The 11295-nt window shown below is 40.8% G+C and overlaps 1 protein-coding gene across 5 annotated transcripts in view; it reads right to left on the reverse strand.

Annotated features, from left to right (window-relative positions):
• The window catches only part of LOC112253926 (parathyroid hormone 2 receptor), a 34530-nt gene extending 23511 nt beyond the window's left edge, over positions 1-11019 (reverse strand). For 3 of the 5 annotated variants that reach the window (XM_024426037.2, XM_024426039.1, XM_024426035.2), the window contains exons 1-3: positions 10584-11019; positions 10209-10454; positions 8792-8891 (exon numbers count right to left, since the gene is read on the reverse strand). In XM_024426037.2, the coding sequence (XP_024281805.2) occupies positions 8792-8891; positions 10209-10316 (208 nt within the window). In that variant the 5' untranslated portion in view covers positions 10317-10454; positions 10584-11019. The remainder of the gene's footprint in view (positions 1-8791; positions 8892-10208; positions 10455-10583) is intronic. The other 2 variants (XM_024426036.2, XM_042297060.1) reach the window with 2 other exon arrangements.
• Positions 11020-11295: the final 276 nt, after the last annotated feature.

Below are 11295 nucleotides of genomic sequence, written 5' to 3' on the forward strand. Positions count from 1 at the left end.
TTAGTGGTGGGCATCAATACTGATCATTTTATATGATATTGGTTTATTTGCATTTGATATCAATATATGGACGGCATATTATGACATTGGATTAACCTTCCTGTTAACTTGCACTATTATGTAAAAACCCATACTGTACATGACTGTTCCTGCATGAACAAACCCCTCTCATAGACCTTCTCACAGGCTCTCAACTTAGTGACTTAATTGCCTGCTTATGGGCCAATTCGTGGTGAATGGACTTATTTAAACTGTAGTTTTAACTTTCACATATGGTCCAATGAGCAATCAGAAAGCACTTGTCTGGACTTCACAGAGCCGTGGAGGTGAAAAGAAAAGTAAAAACAATGTTTTTATAAAACCAATATATAGTGGGGAGAACAAGTATTTGATACACTGCCGATTTTGCAGGTTTTCCTACTTACAAAGCATGTAGAGGTCTGTAATTTTTTATCATAGGTACACTTCAACTGTGAGAGACGGAATCTAAAACAAAAATCCAGAAAATCACATTGTATGATTTGTAAGTAATTAATTGGCATTTTATTGCATGACATAAGTATTTGATCACCTACCAACCAGTAAGAATTCTGGCAAAGACCTGTTAGTTTTTCTTTAAGAAGCCCTCCTGTTCTCCTGTTCTCCACTCATTACCTGTATTACCTGCACCTGTTTGAACTCGTTACCTGTATAAAAGACACCTGTCCACACACTCAATCAAACAGACTCCAACCTCTCCACAATGGCCAAGACCAGAGAGCTGTGTAAGGACATCAGGGGTAAATTGTAGACCTGCACAAGGCTGGGATGGGCTACAGGACAATAGGCAAGCAGCTTGGTGAGAAGGCAACAACTGTTGGCGCAATTATTAGAAAATGGAAGAAGTTCAAGATGACGGTCAATTTTCTTTATTTTTTTTAAACCTTTATTTAACTAGGCATGTCAGTTAATAAGAACAAATTCTTATTTTCAATGACGGCCTGGGAACAGTGGGTTGACTGCCTGTTCAGGGGCAGAACGACAGATTTGTACCTTGTCAGCTCTGGGGTTTGAACTTGCCACCTTCCGGTTACCACTAGGCTACCCTGCCGCCCCAATCACCCTCGGTCTGGGGCTCCATGCAAGATCTCACCTCCTGGGGCATCAATGATCATGAGGAAGGTGAGGGATCAGCCCAGAACTACACGGCAGGACCTGGTCAATGACCTGAAGAGAGCTGGGACCACAGTCTCAAAGAAAACCATTAGTAACACACTACGCCGTCATGGATTAAAATCCTGCAGCGTACGCAAGGTCACCCTGCTCAAGCCAGCGCATGTCCAGGCCCATCTGAAGTTTACCAATGACCATCTGGATGATCCAGAGGAGGAATGGGAGAAGGTCATGTGGTCTGATGAGACAAAAACAGTGCTTTTTGGTCTACACTCCACTCGCCGTGTTTGGAGGAAGAAGAAGGATGAGTACAACCCCAAGAACACCATCCCAACCGTGAAGCATGGAGGTGGAAACATCATTCTTTGAGGATGCTTTTCTGCAAAGGGGACAGGACGACTGCACCGTATTGAGGGGAGGATGGATGGGGCCATGTATCGCAAGATCTTGGCCAACAACCTCCTTCCCTCAGTAAGAGCATTGAAGATGGGTCGTGGTTGGGTCTTCCAGCATGACAACGACCCGAAACACACAGCCAGGGAAACTAAGGAGTGGCTCCTTAAGAAGCATCTCAAGGTCCTGGAGTGGCCTAGCCAGTCTCCAGACCTGAACCCAATAGAAAATCTTTGGAGGGAGCTGAAAGTCCATATTTTCCAGCGACAGCCACGAAACCTGAAGGATCTGGAGAAGATCTGTATGGAGGAGTGGGCCAAAATCCCTGCTGCAGTGTGTGCAAACCTGGTCAAGAACTACAGGAAACGTATGATCTCTGTAATTGCAAACAAAGGTTTCTGTACCAAATATCAAATACTTATGTCATTCAATAAAATGCAAACTAATTACTTTAAAAAATCATACAATGTGATTTTCTGGATTTTTGTTTTAGATTCCGTCTCTCACAGTTGAAGTGTACCTATGATAAAAATTACAGACCTCTACATGCTTTGTAAGTAGGAAAACCTGCAAAATCGGCAGTGTATCAAATACTTGTTCTCCCCACTGTATATATCATATCAAAAAAAATCAAGTGATATTAGTATGGATTTTCCATATTAGTGCCATCACTAGATAATATACTATGGTAATATGCCAAATATGTAACATTTACTGACATATTGCCATTATACGTCAAATCTTCACAATCACAAACGTCAATATGTGTGATGTATATATTTGACGCTTTTACGTTCATAAGTTACATTATTTGGACATTGTGTTGGAGGGTATTGTTATCAAGGGAACGGAGGCTCCCAGGCCAAATCCCATGGACACTCCTTCAGATAAATCTGAATTGAAAAGAAATCACTGCTATGGAACTCGAGGCATTATCATTGAAAGGTTTCATTGACTTGTTGCTTTTGTGCCTGTCCATGGTATGTGCTGGTAATCCTGCGGACACTGGATATTGATCCACTCAATTTAAGAAAGGGCAAATATCCAGCAGTGTGCACTCAGTCCACATCAATGTCATCAATGAAACAAGTTCAAGAAGGATCAACATACTAAAACTCGGCTCCAAGGAGAAAAAAAATATTTCTTCCACTATGTCTATTTAAACTTCCTTGATTAAACACATTTCTAATATGAATCTATATTCCACGATGAGAGGGTGAGATGGGAAGACAAAGCTTATGAGTCACTCCTTAGCGACAAGTGCAAGAACATTGCTCATAGTCATTACAGCTATATATACTATCTGTCCACCAGATGAGTAGGCTAGTGGGAGAGCACTATGAGTAATAGGTTGTCACCTTTTGTCAGCTAGCCCTCCCGATGGTTCAGTGAAACAAGTGACTAGGTTGGGTGTGCATCCCAAATGGCACCCTGTTCCCTTTATAGTGCACTACCTTTAGTGCCATTTGGGACGTGACCTGAGACTGAGTAATAAAGACCTAAGTGGGAGAGAAAATAAGAAGCAAATAGATTAAAATAAATCCATATATTTTATGATTGCAATCCAGGTCTAAAGAGAAGTGGATATTTGTATGCTTCAGTGTCTCAGCAGCAGTAGCCTTCCTATGCGTATATTGTCATACTTCATTATCTCAGAGCCAAATTGGATCTGATTATAGCTGGCTTGAGTCACATTATCATTTGAGACATCAACGCATGTATCAATTTAAACTGACAGACAGGAAATGTGCCATATTGGGGTTTGGGACCCATTTGCCAGGTCAACACATGTGCGGACAGTGTGAAAGACCTTAAAGTGGAACTGACAGTGTTTTAACTACTTTGAAGATATGAAACAAACAGACAATCATAATATCAGTCAAAAATATCAAATTCCCAGTTTATAGTTGATGAGGTTTTACAAATAGGTTCTATTTTACTCAAAATTCCATGATGTAAAGTAAGGCATTGTTGGAAGAATAAATGGATGTGGTTCAATGCATGATTAATATCCTTTACCAATTCATTTCTTGGTGGTCCAAAAGATATTGCTATCAGGTTGTAAATCACAGATGGCCTGGTACATTTGCTGCCTCCACCCATTTGGGATGCAGTGTTTCAGTGACCCAATATTTTGACAAAAACGGACAACTGTAAGGCTGGGAATGTCAAATACAATCAAACTAGCAAGGACAATGATCACAAGTTAGTCATAATGTGGCTAATTGGCTAGCGCATGTGTCAAGCAAGGCCCACAGCCCAAATAGGACACACAAGGGAGTATAAATGAGTTGAGACATCTACTTTATGAAATTATTGCCTGATGTGCCCTGAATCTGTGAATTCAACTTCAATTGTGCTGCTTTCATGTGTCCCGTTTACAACGTACAGCAGAGAGAAAGTGTAGGACTCATGCACCAGTCCTTGCTAGGCTACTAAAATGTTGCAGCCTGGCTTCGGTTTTTAAAGCTTGACAATGAATAACCAAAAAACAAAACCTGCAACAAAACACCGTGCAAAGAAGAAACATGTTGGACAGTTACAGAAACATTTGAGCAGTAGCCTAGCATGGCTACTCAAATACAATACATTTTGAGTGCACCATACATTTGTTATGCTGCACTCAACAGCACTGGTGATTGATGCAGTGCAAAAAAAATGAAAAACATGTTTTAAGTTATAGCTACGTTTTTGTTATAAGAGGACAATATAAAGGGACATTTTTCTAATAAAACAATGGCCAGTTTGGGTCGCAGTTGCAAGTAGGCTACTGTATGTCTGGCCCACGAATTCGTCAGGTTTTTTCAATATGGCCTGTGCGCTGATTGAGTTTTACATCCCTGGGCTAAGCGTATTTATTTATGTAGCTAAGTTACCTATTTATTTAGCAAGCTAAAAACACGGAGCCCAACGTTAGCTAGCTAGCTGCTAGGAGGATGTCATGTCGTTGGAGGAGTGAGTGAGTGACCAACTTTTTCCCTCATGTCGTTTTTCGGTGACTACATCTAGGAGATGCCGGTGTCATTTGGTTAGATAGCAGGAAATGTGAATCACTTTGCTAGCTAGCTAGTTATGCTGCACTTGAATGACTGTTACCCACAGTTAGCATATCTCTTTGTCAATAAAATCTAATGTATCTGTTATAGTCCCAAAAAGTACAACTACACTCTTAGCATTTTCCCCCCTATCTACAACCTAAAAGGGCTCTTCGGCTGTTCCCATAAGAGGATGCTTTGAATAACCCTTTTTGATTCCTTGTAGACACAAAGGGTTCTGCATGGAACCCAAAAGAGTTCTACCTGGAACCAAAAAAGGTTCTCCTGTGCCTATGGGGACAGCCAAAGAACCATTTCGTAATATTCTTTTCTAAGAGTGTACACTAAATCAAGCACAACTCGAACATTGTCATGCATATACTTGACCAGGGTCTGGATACAACACCTCATACAACAAAGATTATGTTTCACATTTCAGGCTTCAAACATAAAGATATAAAACTGTATTTTTTTGTGAAGAATCAACAACAAGTGGGACACAATCATGAAGTGGAACGACATTTATTGGATATTTCAAACTTTTTTAACAAATCAAAAACTGAAAAATTGAGCATGCAGAATTATTCAGCCCCCTTAAGTTAATACTTTGTAGCGCCACCTTTTGCTGCGATTACAGCTGTAAGTCGCTTGGGGTATGTCTCTATCAGTTTTGCACATCGAGAGGCTGACATTTTTTCCCATTCCTCCTTGCAAAACAGCTCGAGCTCAGTGAGGTTGGATGGAGAGCATTTGTGAACAGCAGTTTTCAGTTCTTTCCACAGATTCTCGATTGGATTCAGGTCTGGACTTTGACTTGGCCATTCTAACACCTGGATATGTTTATTTTTGAACCATTCCATTGTAGATTTTGCTTTATGTTTTGGATCATTGTCTTGTTGGAAGACAAATCTCCGTCCCAGTCTCAGGTCTTTTGCAGACTTTTGCAGACTCTTCCAGAATGGTCCTGTATTTGGCTCCATCCATCTCCCCATCAATTTTAACCATCTTCCCTGTCCCTGCTGAAGAAAAGCAGGCCCAAACCATGATGCTGCCACCACCATGTTTGACAGTGGGGATGGTGTTCAGGGTGATGAGCTGTGTTGCTTTTACGCCAAACATAACGTTTTGCATTGTTGCCAAAAAGTTCAATTTTGGTTTCATCTGACCAGAGCACCTTCTTCCACATGTTTGGTGTGTCTCCCAGGTGGCTTGTGGCAAACTTTAAACAACACTTTTTATGGATATCTTTAAGAAATGGCTTTCTTCTTGCCACTCTTCCATAAAGGCCAGATTTGTGCAATATACGACTGATTGTTGTCCTATGGACAGAGTCTCCCACCTCAGCTGTAGATCTCTGCAGTTCATCCAGTGATCATGGGCCTCTTGGCTGCATCTCTGATCAGTCTTCTCCTTGTATGAGCTGAAACTTTAGAGGGACGGCCAGGTCTTGGTAGATTTGCAGTGGTCTGATACTCCTTCCATTTCAATATTATCGCTTGCACAGTGCTCCTTGGGATGTTTAAAGCTTGGGAAATCTTTTTGTATCCAAATCCAGCTTTAAACTTCTTCACAACAGTATCTCGGACCTGCCTGGTGTGTTCCTTGTTCTTCATGATGCTCTCTGCGCTTTTAACGGACCTCTGAGACTATCACAGTGCAGGTGCATTTATACGGAGACTTGATTACACACAGGTGGATTGTATTTATCATCATTAGTCATTTAGGTCAACATTGGATCATTCAGAGATCCTCACTGAACTTCTGGAGAGAGTTTGCTGCACTGAAAGTAAAGGGGCTGAATAATTTTGCACGCCCAATCTTTCAGTTTTTGATTTGTTAAAAAGTTTGAAATATCCAATAAATGTCGTTCCACTTCATGATTGTGTCCCACTTGTTGTTGATTCTTCACAAAAAAATACAGTTTTATATCTTTATGTTTGAAGCCTGAAATGTGGCAAAAGGTCGCAAAGTTCAAGGGGGCCGAATACTTTTGCAAGGCACTGTATATATATATATATATATATATATATATATATATATATATGTGATGTGAGAAATGTTGGGTTGTTTGAATTACAGCTGTACAGAACCTTTGGACATAATTAAGCTTTGTTAGCTTCTCTAGTGTCCATGTGTTATTTACTCTGAAAAATAAGAACCAAACACTGGTAAAAGAATAAGCACGAAAGACAGAATGTTTACAAACGTATGTGGACACCCCATTAAATTAGTGGATTCGGCTATTTCAGCTGCCCGGGTCAACTGTAAGTGCTCTTATTGTGAAGTGGAAATGTCTAAGAGCAACAATAGCTCAGCCACGAAGTGGTAGGCCACACAAGCTCACAGAACGGGACAGCTGAGTGCTGAAGCGTGTAGCACGTAACAATCCTCTGTCCTCGGTTGCAACACTCACTACCGAGATCCAAACTGCCTCTGGAAGCAACGTCAGCACAAGAACTGTTTGTGGAACTGCACCCAAGCCTAAGATCACCACGTGCAATGCCAAGCGTCAGCTGGAGTGATGTAAAGCTCACCGCCATTGGACTCTGGAGCAGTAAAAATGAAATTCTCTGGAATGATGAATCACGCTTCCCCATCTAGCAGTCCGACGGACGAATCTGGCTTTGGCGGATGCCAGGAGAACGCTACCTGCCCGAATGCATAGTGACAACTGTGCATTGGTGGAGTAGGAATAATGGTCTGGGGCTGTTTTTCATGGTTTGGGCTAGGCCCCTTAGTTCCAGTGAAGGGAAATGTTAACACTTCAACATACAATGACATTCCATACGATTCTGTGCTTCCAACTTTGTGGCAAACAGTTTGGGGAAGGCCCTTTCCTGTTCCTGTTTTCCTCCTTTCCTTTCCTGTTCAGCATGACAATGCCCCCGTGCACAAATTGAGGTCCATACAGAAATGGTGTGTCGAGATCTATGTGGAAGAACTTGACCCCATCGAACACCTTTGGGATGAATTGGAACACGGACTGCAAGTCAGGCCTAATTGCCCAACATCAGTGTCCGACCTCTCTAATGCTCTTAGCAAAATGTATTTTCATGTTGCCTCCCAGTGAAACCGTAATACCTCCGTCATGACAAAATTTGGATGGGTATCAGATGCTGGTCTGTTTATATTTAAACAGTCACCAAACAACACATACACTCTAATTAGCCATTATGCTCCAATATCTGTTTATGTTCTGATATTTCTATTCTCCCACCTGGTTTTAATGACTGGTAGATTCTGGATCAAACACACAAAGCGGTTTGTTTTTATCCAGCTCTCACACTGCTACAGAATGTGGGCGGACAATAATATGGAGAGCAGCAGCCAGAAAGAGAAACAACTGCGGGTTTGGGACTGGTAAATTGGCAGATTCAAATGAATGGAATAAATCCACATTTCAGCACTCACAGATTCTGTGGCTAGGGAGAAACACGGCATAATATCTGTGATCTTAAGTCATCTTTGTCTAATCAAATTGCAGTGGTATTCCAAGTAAATAAAGGCTTTTCAAGAAGTTCCTCCCTCCGTTCGTCAAGAGTGCCTATATGGGAAAACTAAGACGAATTTTTAGAAATGTTTTCGTTTACTGGCCATCATCCCAGTTATTTTCCCCCCTCCCTAAGGCCACTTCTGTAGTTGTAGTTTTCATCCATGCTGTATCAAAAGTTGTCTCAAGAGCCCCCAATTAAACATTTGGGGGTGGATAATAAATCATTTGGATAAATATCAGAACACATTTATTTTGCTGAAAGCATTACTCAATTCAGTAAATCTCATGTTGAACATTGACTGACAATGTGAGAAATGCAAGGAGTTCAGTGTGTCAACGTGTACATGCAGCAGCACCATATCCAGTCTCTTTTACCAACTCCAATCTCTGACTGAGTGAAGCCTGGGAGAATGTGGGCAGACGTGGAGCAGGCTAGAGTTTCAAAACACAACCCCTTTTCCAATACGCAGGAGGCAATAACAGGTAAAGTTATGGGATTTGGTCTCTCGAGAAAGGATGAAGTATGGTGGGTGGCTCTGCCATAAAGATCTGTCTGGATCCACCTGGAAACATGCTGGCCAATGGGGCTCTGGTAAAGCTAGGTAGACCAATCATCTGCTTAGTGGGTATCAATTACAGAAACACATACAAAAAAGTTGGTACATTTCCTATGCTGCCCAAAGAGTAAAATGATGTACGTAAGTCAGTGTTTGCCCACCTGCAGGGTTGTGTGTAGAGATGTTCTGATGACACTCAACTTTGACATCATACAGTAGGTACATCTGCTCCTGTGCTGTGAGGCCGACCTCTGGATGAACCTACAGAGTAGATTGCAGCATTGATTCAAAAAATTGCCCCTTTACATGATGATCTTGGGTCAGAATAGCATTTCCCCCACTAATGGTTAAGGTTAGGATTGGAGAGGGGAAGCTGATCCGAGGTATGTACCTAGGGGAATCTTCACCCCAGAGATAATTTGGATCTTATAGATGACAAGAGCAGAAATGGTAAAGTGACTTTGATATTAAAAATGTTGATAAACATCTAATTTCATAATTACAGTGACATACATACTTCATAAATTAAAAATAAGTCATATACATCACAGTAAGCAATCGCCACATACACACATGCTGATGAACTGTGCTCGTACTTCCGCCTCATTTAAATGCATTCAAGGAGACAGTGGATGTTGAGTACCAGTCAACAATGTATATGCAAACACTGACTGATGAGTATGGAAGCAGGCATGGCTGAATAACAATACATAACCGATGACATTTCCATATGAAATAGCACCAAAGGAAGAAACATCATGTGGGAAAAATACATTGGATGATGGCCACCACTTTGTAAATGAAAATATTTAGAAAAATCATCTTAGTTTTCCCATTATTTACAGAATAAATATTTTAAAAAGATAGACAGAGAGGAAATGGTAAAGGAGTAGAGGAATAGGGAATTGTGGATGCAAGAAAAAAGCAACCAAATTCATTATGCCAAGAACTTTGTCAACTAGACATAGGTTAATACTGTTCTGTCGAGGCATGGACTCTACAAGGTGTCAAAAGCGCTCCACAGGGATGCATCCCACAGTTGTGTCAAGTTGGCTGGATGTCCTTTTGGTGTTGGACCATTTTTGATACACAGGGGAAACTGTTGAGCGTGAAAAATCCAACAGCGTTGCAGTTCTTGAAACACTCAAACGGGCACATACTATCATACCCAGTTGAAAGGCACTTCAATATTTTGTCTTGCCCATTCACCTTCTGAATGGCACACATACACAATCCATGTCTAAATTGTTTCATGGCTTAAAAATCCTTCATTAACCTGTCTCCTCCCCTTCATCTATACTGATTGACATCAATAAGGGATCATAGCTTTCACCTTGATTCACCTGGTCAGTCTGTCGTGGAAAGAGAAGGTGTTCCTAATGTTTTGTGCACTCAGTGTATATCATCTAGCATCATGTTGCTGGTAGCCTATGTAAAATGGTCATGCAAATTCCGTATGTGTATGGCTTATTATATGAACAGTGTAGGCTCCTGTAACAAAACAAGGGTAAACCCTATGGATTAATTCCTCCACAAAAAATACATAAACAATATTACTCGATTGGCTAGCCTACTTACCTGTGCGTAAACGTGTAGGTAAACTGCATTCCAGCATAAAAGAAACTTCGCAAAGTTACTCAGAAGTATCGTATTCATTTTGAAAATAATTGGTGGACAGCGTTGCATACAGAGGTTTCGATAAACTCAAAAATCAGCTGTGTTTTTGAAGCACGCAGTAGTTCAGGTGTTGTGTCAAACTCGTGCTAGTCCGACTGTAGGTAGCCTAGCCCACTCTGTGTATTTCCATCCAACGCTCGTGGAAGTCTGTTGGAAGAGTATTTCAGGGGAAAGGGCGCAGAAATAGCGTAGCATTAGTCAGAGTTTTGATGTCTTCCGTATGAAATAAGGATGTACCATAAACTTGTTCAAAAAGTTTACTGATCACTCGTGTACCTTAAAATATATAGGCTATATGACTGGCCATTCAGGATACTTGTGTCCTGTTGTAGTTTTTTCTCTGAAACACCATTTTAGTAGGCTAAGTTTGTTTTACAGAGACAATTTGGGCATGTTGTCTCGTCTAGGGGCCACGAACGTTAACTGCCATTAAAACATATATTTGTTAAACACGAATGAATACTCATTACGGTCAAAAAGTCGCAAGAAAATTCCAACCATAATTATCCATAGGCTAGACGTGTAAAATCGAGTTTGCTGCTGACACCTGACAACCCAAATAACTATTAATCTCTACTGTAGCCTAGCCAACCTACCTATAACTGCATTTCTCGGCTGAGCGTGAGTAATGGTGCTATCTATCTGTGGTGCTGAAATTTTGCGATGTGGGAAGAGATGTCGTCAGCGGTCTGCACGATTCAGTGTGTGTGTGTGTGTGTTCGTATCTTAAAAACGAATTTACATAAATTAAAAATAAATGCATTTTGGGAAAGTCATGAGTGTCTTAAAAACTAAATGACACAAATTAAAAATGAATGTTTTTGGAGAACAAATTGTTTGCAAACAATAATGTTCATGTAGAATCTTTATATGATGAGAGTTTGTCAGATTTTGTCAAATTTTCTGTGTGAACAAGGTTACAGCGTTCAGAAATCTTGAAGCTACAGTCTGTGATTGAAAGCGCATCACTTTTTTAAATTTTAAATTC

The sequence above is a fragment of the Oncorhynchus tshawytscha genome, linkage group LG14, assembly GCF_018296145.1.
Source record: "Oncorhynchus tshawytscha isolate Ot180627B linkage group LG14, Otsh_v2.0, whole genome shotgun sequence".
In the NCBI taxonomy this organism is placed as follows: domain Eukaryota; kingdom Metazoa; phylum Chordata; class Actinopteri; order Salmoniformes; family Salmonidae; genus Oncorhynchus; species Oncorhynchus tshawytscha.